The sequence below is a fragment of the Diadema antillarum genome, unplaced genomic scaffold (genome assembly GCF_040938485.1).
Source record: "Diadema antillarum isolate AM-2024a unplaced genomic scaffold, OU_Dant_1.0 seq00002163_RagTag, whole genome shotgun sequence".
NCBI classification, from domain to species: Eukaryota; Metazoa; Echinodermata; class Echinoidea; order Diadematoida; family Diadematidae; genus Diadema; species Diadema antillarum.
Window position 1 is genome coordinate 1 of NW_027272802.1, and position 20,027 is coordinate 20,027.

The window sequence follows — 20,027 nt, forward strand, 5'->3', positions numbered from 1 at the left end:
GCTTAGTAAGGTCTTTTTTTTTTCTTTTTTTTTTTGGGGGGGGGGGGGGTGTTTTTTCATTAATCTAAATGTTGAACAATATTTTAATTTCATTACTTATTGATAGGTAAGGTACCATAGTCAGTACGTGGTGCTCGGATTGATACGCTTGCAATTAAAAGTTTATTTCGTACAGTATTTTTTACCTGCAGTATCATTCACAAATCATGGCAGGGATTTATGGCAAAATATAGATAGCTATTTATTGATGGTACAACTATCATTTTATGCAAAATGAGAAATACTTTTAGAACCCTACAAAAGCCACATTACAGTCTCTTTCACCCCCACTCACCTTGAATTCAACAGTCTTCTTCACACTCTGCAGTTTATGCTCTGAATTACACCAGTTTCAAGACACAATGCACACGTATCATGAAGTTCAAAATTTTGCTACAATTTATTCTGAGTTTACAACACAAGATAACTGGAATACTGAGCATAATTGAATAATTAAAAAAACAAAACAAAAAAAAACTTGTTGAGTCAAGCAAAAGGACATCAAACAAACATAAGGACAACAACAAAACAAGGAAATGACAGTTCTTAATATTTCTTTTTTTTTTGTTTGTTTTCCTTGATCGACAAATATCTCGATCAGTGTCAAAGGGGGGTTGGTCTTTGGTTAGTGAGAGCTCACTTATTCTGGTACGTACTGGCTTGGTTTTTCTCCGCCAAGCTATCAAAAAAAGACAAAAAAAACAGTACAAACTCTATAACTCACTATAATATACAAACTCAGCGTCTGAGGCAGTAAGAATTGAATTTCTGTCCTTCCGCTTTGTCACCCAAAATTCTGACGAATACATTGTATTTTTCTTTATTTGGTTTCACTGGAAAGAAAACTTAATATGCTCTGTAAAACCACAGTCAGTTGGTAATACATGTAAATCACCTATAGATTAAGAATACAAGATTGAACATGGTATGGATTTGAGACATTTATTGATGGAGATGTTAGATATTCAAGATTTAAACACTTTTGAATTAATCACTTTTGATTTCATCACTTTTGAATTAATTTTGTGCCCCACCCCCCCCCCCCCAAAAAAAAAAAAAATCAAAAATCTGTAAAAATGATTTTTTTTTTTTCATCTTATCAGATGAAAAGGCAGCCCCTTTTGTATCACAAATCATATCACAAATACCCAATTATCAACACTGATGGCTATCATAGTAATGTGAATACGCTTTATTTGTGAAATGTGTGTGCACTAGAGGTTTGCATACACATTGTACATCATCAATCACAACTCGGCCTTTTTAAAACATCAGTTTCAGGCATCTTACATTGCAGATACTCGAAAAGAACTATTATCTGAACTCTTGGCTCAATATAACTCGGCTCAGCTCCAATTGTCAGAACAAATATGGGCAGTACAGACAGAAAACCCAGCAAATCTATGATATTCTTTGGATTTCTTACATTGAAATACCACAGGAAATGCACATGGTACCACAACAATCTGTCAACTTGTTTTGTGTTATTTCACATACATACTTTTTTTTTAAATGCCAGTGACTTCAAATCTTTGACCACAAAATACTAATACACATTATTTTCCTCTCCTTTGTCCCACCTATTACATTCTATGTTTGCATGACATTCATTCTCTGCTACCACGGCTGGCAAATTTCTCATTTGATAGACTTCTTCTCTTGAGATGCATACACTACACTCGCAGTGAACTGTGGAAAATGGTTACCATACACTGCGAACATACAATGTGCACGTTTAGACTTAATAAGGAAACTTCTTCTGAGCAGCGCTAGGGCACACAGCTGTTGGTTACACCACATCAATAATTCTAGCTGAATGCAATTTTACTTCAACCACGCTTTGCTGTAGTGCATAGAATTGTTTGAAGAAAAAAAAGAAAAGAAAAGAAGAAGGGCACTGGGAGTATACTTACTTACTATAACATCATCCAGAATATGTTTTATTTTTTCTCAAAGTTGAACAGTAATGCTACATGTTCATGCCAGGGCTCAATCTTAAAGTGCCATTTTAACAAAGGAATTTCCAGGCTTGAAATTGTGGGTTCCATTGGTGTTTCTTCCCCCCCCCCCCCCCCCCCCCCCCCCATGAAAAGAAAGAAAAAATGAATAAATGGCAAATGCAAGCATCGGACAGATTTCAATGGGTCTCGCGGGACAAAAAAATATTGACGTATGACATATGTAGTAATAATATACACTATATTTCGGCGAAAGCCGAGTTGACTTCATGTGGTTTATTGCAATGTGAATCAACACGTGTTCTATCCCAATGATCTGAATACACTGCACACTAACTGCCATATCTCTCTTTTCTCGCTGTTTTTTTTTCTTCATCTAAACATAGAGTGAAACAATTCATGCTAGTGGTCCCCATAGAGAATGAATGTTATCTTCCTGTTCTGATTCCACGAAGCAATCTAATGCAATGGTTTTAAAAATGAAAAATTATAACACAGAAAATGCTCATATTTTGTAGTTTATGAATACCACTGAATGGTGCCCTGGTCTGCAGAGTTATCTTATTAGGACAACTGCTTGCCCTTTACGCAACAAGCACTTGTCCTCAACCAGCCCTACTGGCCCCGACAATCCTGAATACATGCTCCACTGAGCATTTGAACACAACCTGGTATGAACCAATGATGACGAACAAGCGTGAAACTCGCCAAATCATTTCTCCTTCAATTAGTTCATCGCTACACGGCTAAAAAAAAAAAAAAAAATTGACAATTACAGAACTCCAAAGTCGCATGATGCCCTAGACACCTTCCTGATAGGAGTCATTTGTATTTGCTCTGCTTTGCCTCGTTTCATTTTGTATACTCTCTACACACAATTATTTAAAGGTGACATTTTGGCATCAAAGATATCGTTTTGATTTCATACCACACACACACATTATCTTATGAATTGTTCTGTACACACACAAAAAAAAAGGACTAAAAAGACAAAAAGAAAATGTGCGCATAAGCATTATCTAGCAGCACATAAATAACATACATCATAGTACAACAGTTTTGTTTTTTTCTTCTCCCACAAGTACTTTATCTACATACACAAATATGGCCTTAGAATTCTTTACACATATGAAGCATAGAAAAAAAAATCACTCTCCTCCATTCAACATTGAAGTTTCATTACATGAAAAACATGAAATAATGTACAATATTTAAATAAGACTTGGTGAGAATCCTCCTCTTTTATGTACTGCTTTGTATCATTCTCTGCATTGGCTTCACTATAGAAAGCAACAACGACAACAACATAAAGTGAATACGAACTGCATTTAGCAACATTCTATGAACACAGTATACTTCACGATGCTTCCCCGCTAAATGGGGGGAAACGTGTCCTGACCACAAACATGCAGTGAAGAGAAATGTTTTCCTCCCGACTTTCGATTATGGTGTCCGTGACTTGCCACGAAATCTTCACCATACAATGTAACTTACATTATCATAAGCATAAGACACTAGAATAAGAGTGCAGAGAGAATTACACATCCCTCATGAGTGATTTGCCTTACTCTTCAAAACTAGCTTCCTTTGGCCTTCAAAAAATGTATAACATTGTCTTTTTTCTCTTCAAAGATATGAAAAGTCTGTTGCTTCCAGCGAACAATATATATATATTTTCCAAGAGTTCTGTCCAAACTTGTGGCAAATTTGACACTGGTTAGAAAATATCACGATGCCGTGTTTTCAGGCTACAAAGTATGCTACACGTAATACACACTCCATGCGCCGAGATAAGCCTACCAAGAAGTCTACAAGAATACAACAATCATCCATCTAAATTTCACACAGCATTTTCCCATTAAATCCACCTTCTACATCTACATCTCTCCCCCTTTCCCGCTTACTTCATTATTTCACCCCTACACATTTTCCCCTCCTGGGCAAGCTTTGAGCAATACCTCCACCTTTTATCTATTTCCTTTTATTCTTTTTCAATGATGATCCTTTGAAATACCCTACAAGATGAACAATTCCCTATTCTTTTCTTTCATATCAATAAAACATCTGATATGAATAGGTGGAACTGGCTTTTATGGTAATTACAAAAAGTACAAATGAATGAATGAATATGCATATTCGTTCAAACTTCCCGGGGGAAAATAGATCGTGACGTATCAAAAACAACTCTTCAAGCTTTAATTTCCTTTTTCTGGTCTGAACTTGCAAAAGCAGCATACATGGAACCATCAAAGATTTCAAGGTGGGACAGGAACTCTTCTGGGGGGTGTTTCACAAAGAATTGAAGTCAATCTTAAATTTCAAGATCAACTTAAAATTATGGTAGGCTGTGTGTGACTTCAATAATATTCTAACTTTCATATAAGAATGAAAATTTTGGAGACTTTTTCATCCAAGCATTAATTAACAAAATAAAGTAAGGGACAAAGGATTTTTTCTGCAAGTTCTAATAACGATTTGAAGTGGATTCTAAAAACATTAGATAAAATTGAAAAGAGAAACTAATGGCATACCATAATTTTAAGTCCAACTCAACTTTAATTTCGACTTTAATTCTTTGTGAAACATCCCCTGATCAAACAGAATGGAGGGGAAGATGAAATGAAATCATGCTATAACTATAAATATATAATTCATAAAGAATTCATATTTTTGGTCCATTCAGTACTCACTTTACAAGATAAATTTTACCCAACGTGGCTGCAGAATAAAAGCAATGCACATATAGATCAGAGAAAACTTAACAGCAAAATTAGACGAATATCGAGACTCATTACAACATTGTGAATCCTAAATGGCGAGTTTTAAGGGCATACGATATTAAAAAATGTGGTAATTCTTTAGTAAATGTGTATTTTTTAAAATTGTATACATGATTTGCAAAATGATTACCGTACATAAGCACAAGCTTGATGGAGTACTAGTACTGTCATCAAGTCAAACATGAAAGCTGACGAAACAGCTACAAGTCGCCTCTGATGTCCAGTACTTTGGTGTTTACACAGGAAGAACTACGTACTGGACTCAAATAATAACACCTATCAGACATGATCGCGTAAAAACTGTCTTCACAATGCAACACATATTCAAACAAAGAGTACTTTGTTTATTTGCAAACCTGTACTTACTGTGGAAGGCCAATTATCAACATCTAACATTTGTTTTGTGCACTTCTTAAAAAAACCCTCATAAATCACAACGGACTACAGGAAACCAATGTGTATGCGAGAAAGTGCAAAACATGACACATACCTCCAAACAATGTGTCAAAATAACTGGCCATTTTACTTTTGGACAATCTCTTAGATCATTTACATGTAATGGGCACAACAAGTATGATGCCTGAATATACTGAACTACTGCACTGATTACCGTATCATAACAAAGATACATGTAGGCAGCTTATTTTTTCCCCATTCTCTTCATGATTTTAACCCAAACAATCAAGTAATTACACAAGCATGATCCTTTTGGACTTGAGGGGTGAATGTTGATCGATGACCAGCACCCCCCCCCCCCCAAGTTGGTTTGGTCTGGTCTTACACAGTTTTGTTGATATTTAAAAAAATCTATATTCTGCAATTTCTAGTACTCCCAAGATTCATCAGGACAAAGTTTATTGAAAGTACAATGACAAGTCTTGTCCCCAATCAGAATGTGACATGCATTACCCACAGAAAATTACAACTGCACACTGAATTTTGACAGTGTTTGGTCTTGCGATATGTATCTGGGGACAAAGTTGAACATGATTCACATTTCTGACAAGACACAAAGATGAAGCCACACTCTGGAGAAATTTGAGAATACAAGCACTCGAACACACACACACACACACAAACAGACACACGCACACAGAACATAGCCATACACTCCAGGCATATGTACACACGTAAATCCGCACAAAGACATGATTACTTGAATAAATTAGATAGAAAAAGTGTACTGCTATTCATTGAGGGAGGTAATCGAACTTTACAAGGTGGAAAAAAAAATCATTATCATGATGTTGTAACAACTGTGCCATTTGGAATTTCAAGCACATACAACTTTGAATGTGACCGTACTCAAATGTGCAAGACGGGGCGTACTGAGGTGCATGCGTCAATGGTACATGTTGTACGTGAACACACAATTTGACGAGGGTCGCTTTTTTTGTACACAAAGAGGTCTCGCCGTGAAATGCGTGAAAAGTGTTAACGGTGCCTGCATTCCACAAGAAATGGGGTTAATGGTGAGGGAAGGAGCACAAAATATCGAGGGGGTTACAGAAATGACCACCATTTTAAAGGGGGTTACAGAAATGACCACCATTTTAAAGGGAAAAATCAACCACTCCACAGGAGTTAATGCTGGAATGCAGCAAAGTAATCTTGCATGGGCCCCTTTACTGCTCCAATTAAGCAGAAAGTCTTAAAAGTATGCATTCAAATCTCCACCAATATTACTTCAGACCCTCTGATGGCTAAAAAGTGATTGCATTCATTCCATTTTGCATGCAAAGAGAAATCGTTTCCAAGCTCCGACTATGTTTGCATTTAACCCCCTGTGTGCTTTGAGTGTCAATTGGCATAGAAAATCCTAGAGCCTTATACACACTATCCAAAGTCCCTGGCACGGAAAAGGTTAATGTTGACATCACAGAACATTATCACAGCAACAGTGGGGACAATGGATAAGAACACTAGAGTTGCGTCTCCCCCCCAAAAAAGAGAGAAATATATCACAATGCTCCTGAACATTCAAGACCACTTAACTCTCCTTACATTGTAAGAGACATTGGTTTACAAAGCTGGACGACTGGATAGAATGATAGACAGAACCCTATGACAAGAGGTGGAGGAGTAACAGGAGGAAACGGCAATAAAGCCATGATTGCATGAAGTGCATCCTTTCCTCTCTCTCTCGTTCTCTCTATCCATCTCTTCTCTCTCACTGTCTCATGTTTCCTACCACTGACATCACGAGAGAAAAATACTGAAAACATGGATGCAGCCAGAGGTAGGCATTAGGGGGGCAGAACAGGTCAAAGTAACCAAAAGATTTCACAAATGAAAAGAATCGCCGAGGAGGCTCGCAAATCAAAACTGAAATCAAAGAGGGGGGGCTGGGCTTTGGTGGGGTGTGCGGACGACTCAACAGAGACGTGCTTAAGGTTTAATCTGTCTTGTGCTCTACAGACCCTCTGACGGTGCTCGTTGTCGGTGGCAGGCATGGCATTTGCTTCTTGGGGAGGGGGCAGTGATCCACGACCCCCCAACAGAGGGCGTCCCTCCGTCAACTAGCGGCTCTTTACTATCGCGATTAGCGGTCCTAGGAAGGGGGGAGAATGAGGAGGCAAAAGAGGTGATCACATTTTGCGGTCGTGTCGCCGTAGTTCTCTCTCTTTTTTTTCTCTTCTCTACTTGTGATTTCCTATCTGAATGCAACGCAACGAGTCAATATCACAGCTTGACTAGAAAAACAAAAAGACAACAAAAACAAAACAAAAACAAACAGAATTGCATGCAGGTGAGGTTGATCTAATCAAATCAAATATCTGTGGCCATCCCAGGCAAGTGATGAATGGAGGACATCTAACACTGACTTAGATTCATCTTGTTTGATACTGTGACACCTTGTTGTCACACAAATTTGCCCAACATCGCCGGCATACATTCACAATATTCAGAAACAATCACGTGGTACACTTAGATGAAAAATGTAGCTTTGACAAAATGATGCATGGAAGATATGAAAATGAATGGTCCCCACAAATATTGGTCTTTTTTTTTTAATGGAGGAAACGATAATATGAATATGGTTGGTTGCTGAAGACATGAAATGTGAGTTAATCATCTATCAAACAGAAGCATTATCAATTTGCGATGAAAATTAAGTAAATGAACTCATGAGGTATGGGAAGCGGGGAGTCTCTATGGATAAGTCACAACGACAAAAGGCGCTGATTTTTACTGGGAATCCATGAAAAATTGCAGGCGGCAGGAGTTGGGGGTAGCGATGTGAGGCAGAGGATGATTTGCCGTTGTTTTCTCAAGATACAAAAGTTGTGGCAAACAGAAGTGAACAACACCGGGAAAATCCTGCACAAGCTATGTGTTGTCACAGGTACGGAACTAACTAACATTCATGGAAAACACGGACGAAGAACACCTCTCGGCCAGACTGGGGGAGGAGGCTATTACCAAGGTCATATGTCACAAGCTCCTACATAGTTCACAAACGTACGGAATTCTTCGCTACATTTTCTGAACATTCTCTTTAGAATTATCAATCTCTACCTACATGCTACCTAGAAAACAGAAATGAACACTTCCATCAAAGTTCACAATCGACTGCTTATAAATCAAAGGCAAGCTTGTGTCTAGGGCATGAGATTTCATCTCCTTCAAAAGCTGACATAGCTGCCATTTCATCAGCATCAAATCTAATGGGATAGCCTTTTTGAATGCACTTTTTTTTTTTTGTCAGTGATGTGTAAGTCCTTTACCTTTTCATATGTGCAGAGGGAACTAAATCCTTCCCAAATTTTATCCCACCAATTCCACAGACAACAGACAAAAATCCTCTGCTAAAAGTTGACTGTGAGTCAAATTCCGTATCAAATGCCTCAAATGGTTTGCCATTTAGGAATCTAATGCAGTCTAATGCCTTGTAATAATGCATCATCAGAAACCACCATCCTTTCCATTCTAACATTTCAATGAAATCCACTAATTTGGCAGTTTAATGACTGCTCAAGTTCAACAGTAATACTTGAACAAGTGAAATGCATATGGTACTGTTGGATTATGTCATTTTTTGAGAGCCCTGACTGAATGACTGACTCAGAATTTTTAATTTGTCTCAAATCATATCAGCTGACAAAGGAAATAGTCTCATTTTTCTAGAGCCCTGAGGAAATAAATAATTATAACCGCTTTGCCATATCCCTTGGATGACGATATGGTCTATTCTTGTGAATGTCTGCCCTGCAGGCCACCATTTTGTAGAGCTAAGAACTAAATACAAACACAAATATGCATGGGTGGTGCCATGCTGTCCCGTTCTAACCATGTCACAACACACCCTTCTGCCGCATTCCTGCAATGTTCCGTCTCACAAGAAGTTTTGGTTAAACCGCAAGTAATGTCGTAGCATACTAAGGCATCCTTCAGTACCGAGAGCAGCACACCTCTTTGGCGTCTGATCAATACAACAAGTTAACGATCCTTCACACCTCAGGGGTAGAGAGGTCATATCTATCAGCTTACTGCAAATGCACGTGCACACATATGCAGGCATACAGCTGCAAATCATATGTACAGTATGTCTGTGATCTCCAAACTTGCAAATGGCACTTGAGACAATAAAGTTCAAGGAAGCTCACATGCAGGATTTAACTGAGCTGTGTGATGTCATATACAGACAGTGGACTTTGCAGGACAATTATCAAGTATATCTCCCCCCTCCCCCTCCCCCCACAATGGGGATGACACACAAACAAACAAACTTGCTCTACTGAGATGTTCCCTCGGATTTGGATAATTCTTGATGCATCTCCAAACCCAAACCCAGCCCTACACAGGGCAACTTTCAAAAGTTTCGTTTGCAGCTTGATCAACAATCATAAAATAATCATGCAGAATACGTGACGAAATTCATGTTGGACTGGGAAGGTTCTTTATGAATTTTTCAGAACTGCTCACAACACAATCAGAGGTGTTTTCCAAGTTGGTGATCTCTATATGATATATTTGACGGGACTACACTATTAGCATGGTACACTGTACATAAATTGTCATTCACAAATCTCTCACATGAACTCAAAGTAAATGTCGAACAAATAAGTGAGGGCTACAATCTTTTTATTCTAATTTTTAATTTTTTGAGGAGGTGGAGGAAAGGATGAATCCTTCAGTTTGGGAGTTCAAACGAAATCATTGTCTGCGGTTGTGACCTAGGGAGTTTTAAGTCCAAGAGCAACTGTTTTTCAGTTTCACCTTTGCAGGTATTTTCCTACAATTGTAGCTATCTATATTTTTCCATCAGCGACCCAGTCACGCAGTCATAAATTTCATTACCAGAAACATGAGACCATATGAGATCGCACGAGGACATTGATACATTTTGTGGGAGTGCATGTGTGTGTCTGTGTGTGTTAGCCAAATTGTTGTAACTCAAATAAACCTATGACACTCATCAAACTTCCAGGGACTTTAATCTATGACGTTTACCCATCATACTGTGAACTACGATGTACATAAGGTCCTCAGTGCATAAGCCTGGAATCCTACTCACACCTTTCATGAAGTGGGAGATCTGACCAGAAAAGTGGGTGGACAAGATAACAGAACTGCACAAGGAGGTTGACATGGTCATCCGCTGATTTGTTAACAGCCAAAGGGGGTTGGGTTGGGGTGGGAAGTGGGTGGGGGGTTAGAAACAGTGCGTTAGGCAGACAAAGTGCGCGACAACACACGCACACACAATGCTTCATTCAGACGGTGATGGCAGTGTGCATAAGTGCAGGACGGGAGTGAATGTGTTGGAGATTGGGTATGGGATGGGGTTAGTCCTGGGCTGCGAGTTAAATTACAACAGGATGCTGCGTAGATCTTCAAGGATGTTTTGGGGGTTTAGAAAGGTCGCAGGCTTTGGGTGGGGTGCAACATCAGGAATACAGAAATGGTGGCTTTGTGCGTAAAAAATCATGGAACGAACGTAATGACAGCAAAAACAAGTGCTAAATCAACAACAACAACAAAAAAGATTCTGCATCTGGTGCATAGGCAAAGGCAAAACTGCATGCAACACAATCAACACTTTCTCACATTGGACACAATTTCTCCAGAATCTGCTTTATCTACCAAAGAGCCAAACTGCAGGTATATGTGGCAGGGCTTCTTTCTCTATGTGGTCCTGTTTTTTGGGGTTTTTTTTTAAGACTGGAATACAAATGCATCTCTTCCCCCCCCCCCCCCCCCCTCATTCTACTCTCCTATAGCACATAGTATGAGAAGATGCTGGCATTATTCTCAAAGTGAAGTACAGATCATTACTCTCGACTTGTAAGGTTCAATTTCAAGAGTACTTCAGATTTTCTTGTGTTTCGTTTTGGTGCTTCTTGTGTTTTGTTTTGGTGCTTAGTAGGAAAACAGCTACAAAAAATGATGTCATTCATACCCTATGGTAACACAAAGAGCACAGAAAACTTTGAATTGACTTTGAACACCTCAGGAAACATGACACACTGCAATAAAAGCTGCATCTCTGGACTTTAAAAAGTGACACCGTAGCAATCTTTCTTCACTTGAAAATATTGAGGGCTTTACAGGTAGACCTTCCAACCATTCTGACTGAAATATAGGGATGATTTGGCTCAAAAGTAGGAAAGAAAGAGCAGTTCCCATAGCATAGGAGTGTGTAGTAAATTTATCCAGACTAGGAAACTCCTGTTGAGACAAGAGCTGGGAATGGTCAAAATTCAGATTCTTTCCTCCAAATTCAGTATGGTTGGGAGGTCTGTACAGGCAGACCTTGAAATAGCGTACATGATTGCAACATCAAATTCCATGCATTGAATCAATTCGACCTGCCATTTATTCCAAGCCCTGTCACACTTTTCTTTCTGGGGGGTGCTTCAGATCTTTGTCCCTTCTTAATTTGTCAAACACAATCAGCACAGGCTGATAAAGAAGCTATGAAAAAACCAACTTATATCAACTTGCAAGAAAGAAACACTTAACTTTTCGAGCCATACTTGCGGCACCGTCAATCTAACAAAGTCGACTGGTCTACGTATGATCTTGATGCATGTCTCTTCATCATGTACACACATACTTGTATCTCATTTTCCCCTGTGACAGTTAACTATTGCTGCTTTCATTTCACATTGAACAGTACACCTAGCACAAATTCTACAATAACCAACGGAAGGATTTTGAATTCAACATCACACTGAGGTGATAACGAGATACAATAAGCTAATCTCATGATTACTCTAATGTAAGAAAGTCGGATATGTTTGTAATGTATGTGTATACTATGCAACTTTCCGGATTTGAAACGGCAGAAAGGTTAATTTACGCCATTAATCTCTCCCCTCCCCCTCCTTTCCTTACAAACTGAAATCAACAACAAGGGAAAAAAAAAAAAAAGGAATGGACAACTCGGACAGTTGAAGCTTTCAATGAACTTACAATACTTAGCTAGTACTTGAGATATACTCTCTAACCTGTTTTCTCTGTTCGTATTGCATTTTCCAATTTCGAGGCACAGTAATGTAGGAACTAGAAGATGCTGCTTTTAAAAAAATCTGTCTTATATCTAACAACAGATTATTATCATTATCATTATTATTATCATCATAACAATCTTCCTTTCACTGGAAAGGAGATAACAGTCACCAGCTTATCATATATAAGAGACATGACACATTGCACAATGAGCTCTAGTTATGTTACAGCATCTAATGTTTGTAAGCCAACGTTACTCTTAAAGCTTTCAGCAGAATGGAAAAATAAAACAAAGAAAAAAAAATTTACATGCCTGCTACGCATACAGAAGGAAAAAAAAAAACAAACATACAGAATAATATATATATAATATATGTATATATATTTATAAACACAAGCGAAAGAGATGTCTCTTTTTCAATTTAATTTTTTTTCCATGTCCTATTGTTGAAAGCTGATTACATTCCTTGACAAAATTTGCTGTATTATGTTAAAATATTTTTAAACCTTCAGTGTAATGTTCTTGTTAATTTCTGGTTTTTAGCCTTTCTCTTTTAGTTGTTCTTTAATGTTTCTGTTTACATGACATCGACAAAGAACTCACAAGGGTTCCCCATGGCCATGCGGAAAGACTGTCTGCTTGCCGAGAGATCCTCGGGCACACTGCCCAGCTGCCTGGGCATGCTTGGGCCCATGGGGGTGATGAGGTGGGGTGGTGCCATGAGGGGGGGCCCGCCCATCATACCGGGTCCTCCGCCCATCATGCCGGGTCCTCCGCCCATCATGCCGGGTCCCTGCGAGGGGGGTCCGATGCCCTGGGGAGGTGGCGGCCCGACAACGCCCGGCTGGGGTGGCCCGATGCCTTGCACCATCATGCCCGTGTGGGCCACGGAGGGCGGGCCGATGCCCTGCGTGCTGCCCATGGATGACGGGGGAATCACGTCCCCAGCTACGGTGGAGGCGTGGTCAGACTCGCTGCCGCTGCCGTGGCTACCCGAGCCGGACTTGCCCAGCATGGCCTTGCCGATCTTGTCCTGGCTGTGGCCGGAATCGCTGCTTCCTGCTTGATCAAATGCACACAGTGGATACACATCGCTAGTCATTAGCACATAGTTTGTCATGCAACATATTGGCAGTTGAGAAGCAAAAGGACGTAACTTCCAAAGAGAAGAGAGTTACTGTACCACTCTGGCCCATTGATTATCAAAAGATGTGGCTAAGGGGTTTGAGGGGCCCTTTGTCACGCTCAACACAAAACGGTGTTATCAATACACAGGAAAAGAAAGCCTGACAATTCTTAGTACACTCATACCTCCACGACAGAAGATGATAACCTCTTTTTGTCATCTCTCTCAAAGCTTATGTTGACTTTTCTTTTACTAAGGAACAAACAAGGTGATTAAACTAAATTTGCTTGGTTGAGAAACAAATTCCATCCTGGCTGACGAAACTCAGATCACATAACCGAAAAGTGGCTATTACAAAATCAGGCCGTGAATTCCACTTGTCATAACGTTTCATAGCAAAGGCTTCTAAAGGCACTAAAAGATGAGTTGTTTCCTAGAAAAACAAATTTTTATGACACTGTTTGTGCTTGTGACTTTTCAACACTGGAATAATCAAACTCATGTTTAACAACATAAAACATGGCATCAAATTTCATATCAAATGCAACAGCTATGCTATGGTATAGGTACTTTCAATATTCTAAGATTACGAGAAAGAGAATATTCTGATAGTTGTCTAGATAAGGGTGTAACACTGACTGGCAGTCTGAGCAGCGAGTGACAGGTGCTATTCTTATGGCAAATGATATCAAATGTTGTGATCCCTGTAAAGGGTTCGGGTAGCAAAGCAGTTGCTTAAATCATCTCAGGCATATTCAAATTCAGAGACAGAAAAAAGTACTGGACTCCCCATCTTACACAATATATCTCTGCTCCAAAATATAACAAGCAATGATTCAGGATGACATCCAGCATGGATTTCAGATGCTACGGTACTATCTACCAATAAAAATCTGGTGTAGGTGAATTCTCGGTATCGCCAATACCTAGGTGCCGTGCGCAGAGCAGCGTTTTAGATGCATTATGGGATAGCTCACAGGACAAGCTTGCCCCGGTTTTGGCAGCACATGCACTCAGATCACGCTCTGTCTTTATCCAGAGGTATTTTTTGTTGAAGATTTCATCGCTTTCCATCGTGTGACCAGCACATTGAAGCTTTGCAGTAGTGAACCATGACTCTGGAGACCGCAAATCAGTAAAACTTAGAAACGTGCCAAGAAAAAAATGGGTAACAATGGAAAAGCAGACAAATAACTCCATTGAATTGTATGGGAACTGTGACTCGCGTGAGACAACTGGAAGCGAACAAGGGCACCGAGGAATCCCACAGTGCATCTGTGACAGAGCTCTTCAGCGTGCGCAGAAATTTTCTGCGCATTGGCGATACCGAGAGTTGTTGGTCAAGCTAACTAGCAAGCTTCACTGTTACACACAGACCAAGAAGTTTCTTACAGAGAAGTCCAGGCCTATATCTGATATCAGTGGAATAGATCCTACTATGGTAAAAACAAAGCCCTTTGATGCTCGATGGTACTGTAAAAGTGAATATTTTTGCGCATTAAAAGTAATTTTACACGCTCTACTGAGTAAAGTGAATTTCACATGTTTTTCATTCAGCGGAATCAAGACATTACACAGTAGTACATATAGCAGGCAAAAATATTTGCGAGCTTTTATTTCCACGCTAGTTTTTCGTCGTGTGAAATGAGCAAAAATTTCCACTTTTACAGTTATGCTGGTAAAGAGAGGGAGAAGGACTTACCTCCGCTCCCGCTGCCTATACTGGTAGCACCAAAGCTAGTGAAACTGGCAGTGTCGAAGCTGGTGTAGCCAGGCACCCCAGGGGGCATCTGGTAAGGCATGGGGGGTGCCGTGGGCATCTGGGGCGGGGATATCCAGTGACCTACCGGCTGCGGGAGGGGTGCCAGCGTGTCCTGGTCAGCCTCAGAGGGCTCCTCCCCCAGACTGAGGGCCGCCATATCTGTAAGGGTGTTGGGAAAAGGGAGGAGAGATGGGGATTGTAGGTGATGGTGAAGGGTAAGGCATAAGGAGCAGGGGATGGGAGGGGAGATGGATGGGAGGGGCAAGGGATAGGAGGGGTGAGAGATGGGAGGGGAGAAGGATTGGGAGGAGTGAGGGATTGGAGGATGGAAGCGGCAAGGGATGGGAGGGGCAAGGGATGGGAAGGGTGAGGGATGGGAGGGACAAAGGGATGGAAGGGGTAAGGGATGGGATGTTTTTGGGATGGAATGGTTACGGGATGGAGGGGGTAAAGAAGGATGCAGAAGATTTTGGATTGTAGCGAAGTGTTACAGAGCAGGAACATGACAAACACCTAATGATATTCTGCAGTACTGCACATGTAGGAATTGAAACTTTGTGACCATTCGGACTACAACATAAATGAGATTCCACAAGTATGAAATCTTTGTAAACTTCATTGTCACAATCTTCCTCTTATCACTTTTCACGCAAACATCACTTCTCTAATTTTGTTTTGGCAGTTCATTCTCTTGCAAAATGTCATCAAATGGACTAGTCCCATCATCAGTCTTAGAATTGTTTTTGAAGTTCAGTAGTAAAAATTTTCCAAATTTTATTGCAGAATAGATGGAGTGGATGTGGATGTGCCTTTGAATAACGGTACACTGTTCATTAAACATCCAGAGCTATTACACAGACTTACAAGAACTAGTCATGCCACAGAAAGGCATATTTAAAACTACAATATAAAGGACTGAAAGAGTACTCAAGCACCAATACTTGCCTTCTTCCATAATGCAAGCATAAATCAAGTTTATTCATACATTTTGGTTTTGAGTTCATGATTGATCATCATGTATGTACTTATACATTTGTCTCTTCCTGCTGTTGTTAATGAATTTTTACGCCAATGCCATCACAGCTGTTATTTTTACGTACACATATCTTCGTGAATGAGGAGGTAATAGACATTTTTGCGAGATGTTGTTTTCAAGATTTGACATCAAGGCTATCGTACATGCACTAATGCCTGCCCATTTGCGATATTTTTGCTTGCTGTAAAATTCGTGGCCCAACAGTGATTTGCAAAAACTAAATCCTCGCGAAAGTAACAGCTTTTACAGTATATGAAAACATGAGAAAGCACAGTTAGCACACCTAGAGAGAAAGCCGTATCTACTCTGACTTACTTCCACAAAGGTCGCCAAAGACGTAGTAACACTGCTCGGAGAAGGTGATCTTGTTGACCGTGTGTCGGATGAAGCCCGCTTTGAGGAGGTTACAGGCGTACTTCCGCGCCTCCCGCCGGTCCTGAAAGCCCTCGACGCGGTTGAACAACCACTCCACAACGTCCGAACCTGAGCAGATTGGCAACACCGAGGAAGAAGCAGAAGTGAAGAATATATTTCAAGAAATATCTCACACGCGCGCGCTATATACCCGAATGTTTATCTGCATCAAGGCAGAAGAGGTGTGGGAGGTAATTATAAGGGAGACCAATTCTAGCGAAACAATAGTATCGAGGTATCAGAGATAAATCCCAGAATTTTGGTATAATTTCAGCGTGGCAATGGGATTGACAAATAGGTGGTAGGAAGCAGGGAAAACTTACAGTTTTGTCCTTTCAAGGTATTTGCTATTACACCAATAAAGAGGAGGGGTACCATGACAAAGATATGAATGAACAGTCTGTGGCTACTAAAAGCACTTATCCCATGCTAAGAATGTTCAGATAAGAATTCAACATTCAATGTCATAGGTTTAAGGGAGACTAGCTTGATGTTGAATACATTCATTAAACAAGTTTTGCTATGCAATTGCAAACTTCAGGTGTAGATGAACAGGATTGAGCATCTGAAAAGCTGTATGTGATATTATGACACTCGAAAATGAAACGTTTGCACTTACTTCTATGCACGTTTTTAGAAAAATCCTCTGGTAATATTGCAAGCTATGAGTATCATAACAGTATTATCCAGGAGATTTTAAAACTTCGAAATGCACATCTTTCTACCATGTCTGCCATCATCAACGTTCGCTGATGAGAGTAAAATGTGGAGCTCATTCCTCTGAAAATATGGTACTCGGTAAAAGAATTTTGCCTACATTTCAATTGTTAACAAACACAACGAAATCACTGTAGGAGAAGAAAGAAACGATGTTTCTTAACCCATTGAGGACAAACTGATTTTGCTATAACATGCATTTCCCATAGACATCTGCCCAAGTATACTCAGAACAAGTCTTCAAAGGGTTAATATGACTGTCCAAATTATTTAGATTTTATTATTTAGAGCTCTCCCTTGTTTCATATCTTACTGCCTTATCCTTACCGATGAAAGCATTTGAGATGGTAATTTTAAGCCACATTCTGTCCCGGATGTCCAGGCCGGAGTCGGGCGCGGCCATGGCCCTAGCGATGGTCGCCATGTCGCTGTTGACCGTCAGGTGACTGAAGTCTTCTAACCCTGCAGGTGGGAACAGGCAGCCATGGCAGAATGGGACAAAATGATAAAAGGTTTCATCAGCAAACAACATTCAGTTTCCAGTACTAGAACCTGGTTACATACAGATCAAGTGCCAACCTCAAAATCTGTTGCCATTCCGGCTTGACAAAGAAAAACTGAACCTTAGGGGGGAAATGCTGATTGCTTGGTCACTGACTTATCACAAAGTTTTACATATGTAACTTACAAAGCTACAGCATGCTGTCATAAAATCAACAGTCAGTTTTGTTTTGTTTTTTACTTTTGTGCCCATTATTAGTATCACAGGAATCTCACAAACTGAAGTGTCCATTGGCTTCATGTAATCACTCACTCCCTAAGCATATAATGGCATTCTAGTTATGGTAATAACATCATACTTTATAAGTTAGAGGGTAACATCCATAATATAATCCTGCCAGACCCACAGTATCAAACTGCCATGGCTGACCCACATGGTGGTCTTGCCTCTGGTGATGTCTAGGGGTTAAACAATGGGGAAAAAAATCTTCAGTGTGCTATAAGAAATCAAGAGAATTATTGGTGCATTTATCCTCTTTTATTACCTAATTGTTACAAGTACCATAGCCTCAAGTATCTCATCTGAGTTGCCCATACCTACCAATTCCTCCCCCATCCCCCTCCTTTCCCCGTCCCTCTTTTAGGATACTCCAGTGATAATGGATGTTGGCACCTCATAGCTCAACATGTCTGACCACTTATCCTGTGATTCCAGAAGAGAAGATACGTGTCATGGTCTCAAAATTCTCAAATGAGTTACCCACACCTACCAACCCATCCCCCTCCCTCTCCCCCTTCCCCCTTCCCCCTCACTCCCTTCCCCCTCACCCCCCATCCCTCTTCCAGGATACTCCAGCAATAATGGATGTCAGCATCTCAAAGCCCAACATTGCGGACCACTTACTCTCTGATTCTGGAAGAAGAGGCAAGTGTCATGGTCTCAATTCTCTCTACTGAGATGCCCAAACCTACCAACCCCTCCCCCACCCTTCCCCATTTCTCCTCCCTCCCCGGTCCCTCTTCCAGCATACCGATGGTCAATCAATAAATGCATCTAATAGCCCAAACATTGCTGACCACTTACTTACTTAGTCTGGAAGAAGGAGACAAGGTTCATGGTCTCAATTACATTGTATCTCCACTGAGCTGCCCATACCTACCAACACTTCCCCATCCCCCCCCCCCCCCCCCCCACCCCTCCCCTCCTTCCCTGGTTCCTCTTCCAGCATACCGGTAGTCAATCAATAAATGCATCTAATAGCCCAAACATTGGTGACCACTTACTCTCTAAGTCTGGAAGAAGGAGACAGGGTTCAAGGTCTCAATTCCCTCTAGTAAGCTGCCCATACCTACCAACCCCTCCCCCCTCCCCCCCCCTCCCCCCCCCCCCCTCCTTCTCCTCCCTCCCCAGTCCCTCTTCCAGCATACCGGTAGCCAATCAGTACTGCATCTCATAGCCCAACATGGCTGACCACTTACTCTCTGACTCTGGAAGAGAAGAGCTAATGGAAGAGCTGGTAGAGGTCATGGAGGTCATGGACGGACTCATCGGCCCTCCCCGGCCTCCCATCTCAGCAGCAACTGCAGGAGCAGAGGAGGAAAACAAATATTAGGAGGAAAACAAACATTTGACGCGAAGATGATAATACACCCATGAAATTTAAGCTGAATTATGTATTTATTTTGGAGCAAGCGCCATGAGCGCCGACTTGGCGGATACCGGCGCTATACAAGACTTCATCATCATCATCATCAATTAACAATCATTGCATGTACATGTAGTGCAGTCATCTCTGTCCATTTCACTGACAATAGCCAAGCCAACATAAAGATCTCACCACAGAAAAACAAACAAACAAACAAGCTAGAAAAGCTCTCGGAGAGTGCAGACTTCCACCAAGCAGCTCATTTCTACCCATACACGCGTGCTGAAAATCCCTCAATTTCCCAATATAGAAGCCTTTTGTTTACATCATCAGCTTTCAGCTGCTCAGCGCCTAGCCCAAGCAGAGCATGTGTTTTAGTGCGCATATGCAAACCTCAAATACGCGCACCTTGAACTTCCAAGTTCATTGACCCTATCTGCCAAAAGATAAACAAATCCTTCAACGATTCATAAACATTTCTGGATCACTGTAGCACTGGATCACCAAAATTTAATCATCTGTTCCTTGTGTCATTATCTACTTTCCTGCAAGTTTCATCCAAATCTGTTCACACCTTGTTGAGTTATTTTGC

The 20,027-nt window shown here is 40.7% G+C and overlaps 1 protein-coding gene across 11 annotated transcripts in view; it reads right to left on the reverse strand.

Moving 5' to 3' along the window:
• Positions 1-6,754: 6,754 nt before the first annotated feature.
• LOC139714112 (segment polarity protein dishevelled homolog DVL-3-like) overlaps positions 6,755-20,027 on the reverse strand; it is a 110,645-nt gene continuing 97,372 nt past the window's right edge. For 6 of the 11 annotated variants that reach the window (XM_071625835.1, XM_071625833.1, XM_071625831.1 and 3 more), the window contains 5 exons: positions 19,269-19,370; positions 17,616-17,750; positions 16,473-16,640; positions 15,062-15,280; positions 12,367-13,295 (listed from right to left, as the gene is read on the reverse strand). In XM_071625835.1, the coding sequence (XP_071481936.1) occupies positions 12,811-13,295; positions 15,062-15,280; positions 16,473-16,640; positions 17,616-17,750; positions 19,269-19,370 (1,109 nt within the window). In that variant the 3' untranslated portion in view covers positions 12,367-12,810. Of the gene's footprint in view, positions 7,329-12,366; positions 13,296-15,061; positions 15,281-16,472; positions 16,641-17,615; positions 17,751-19,268; positions 19,371-20,027 lie in introns of those variants that run through there. The other 5 variants (XM_071625832.1, XM_071625830.1, XM_071625827.1 and 2 more) reach the window with 2 other exon arrangements.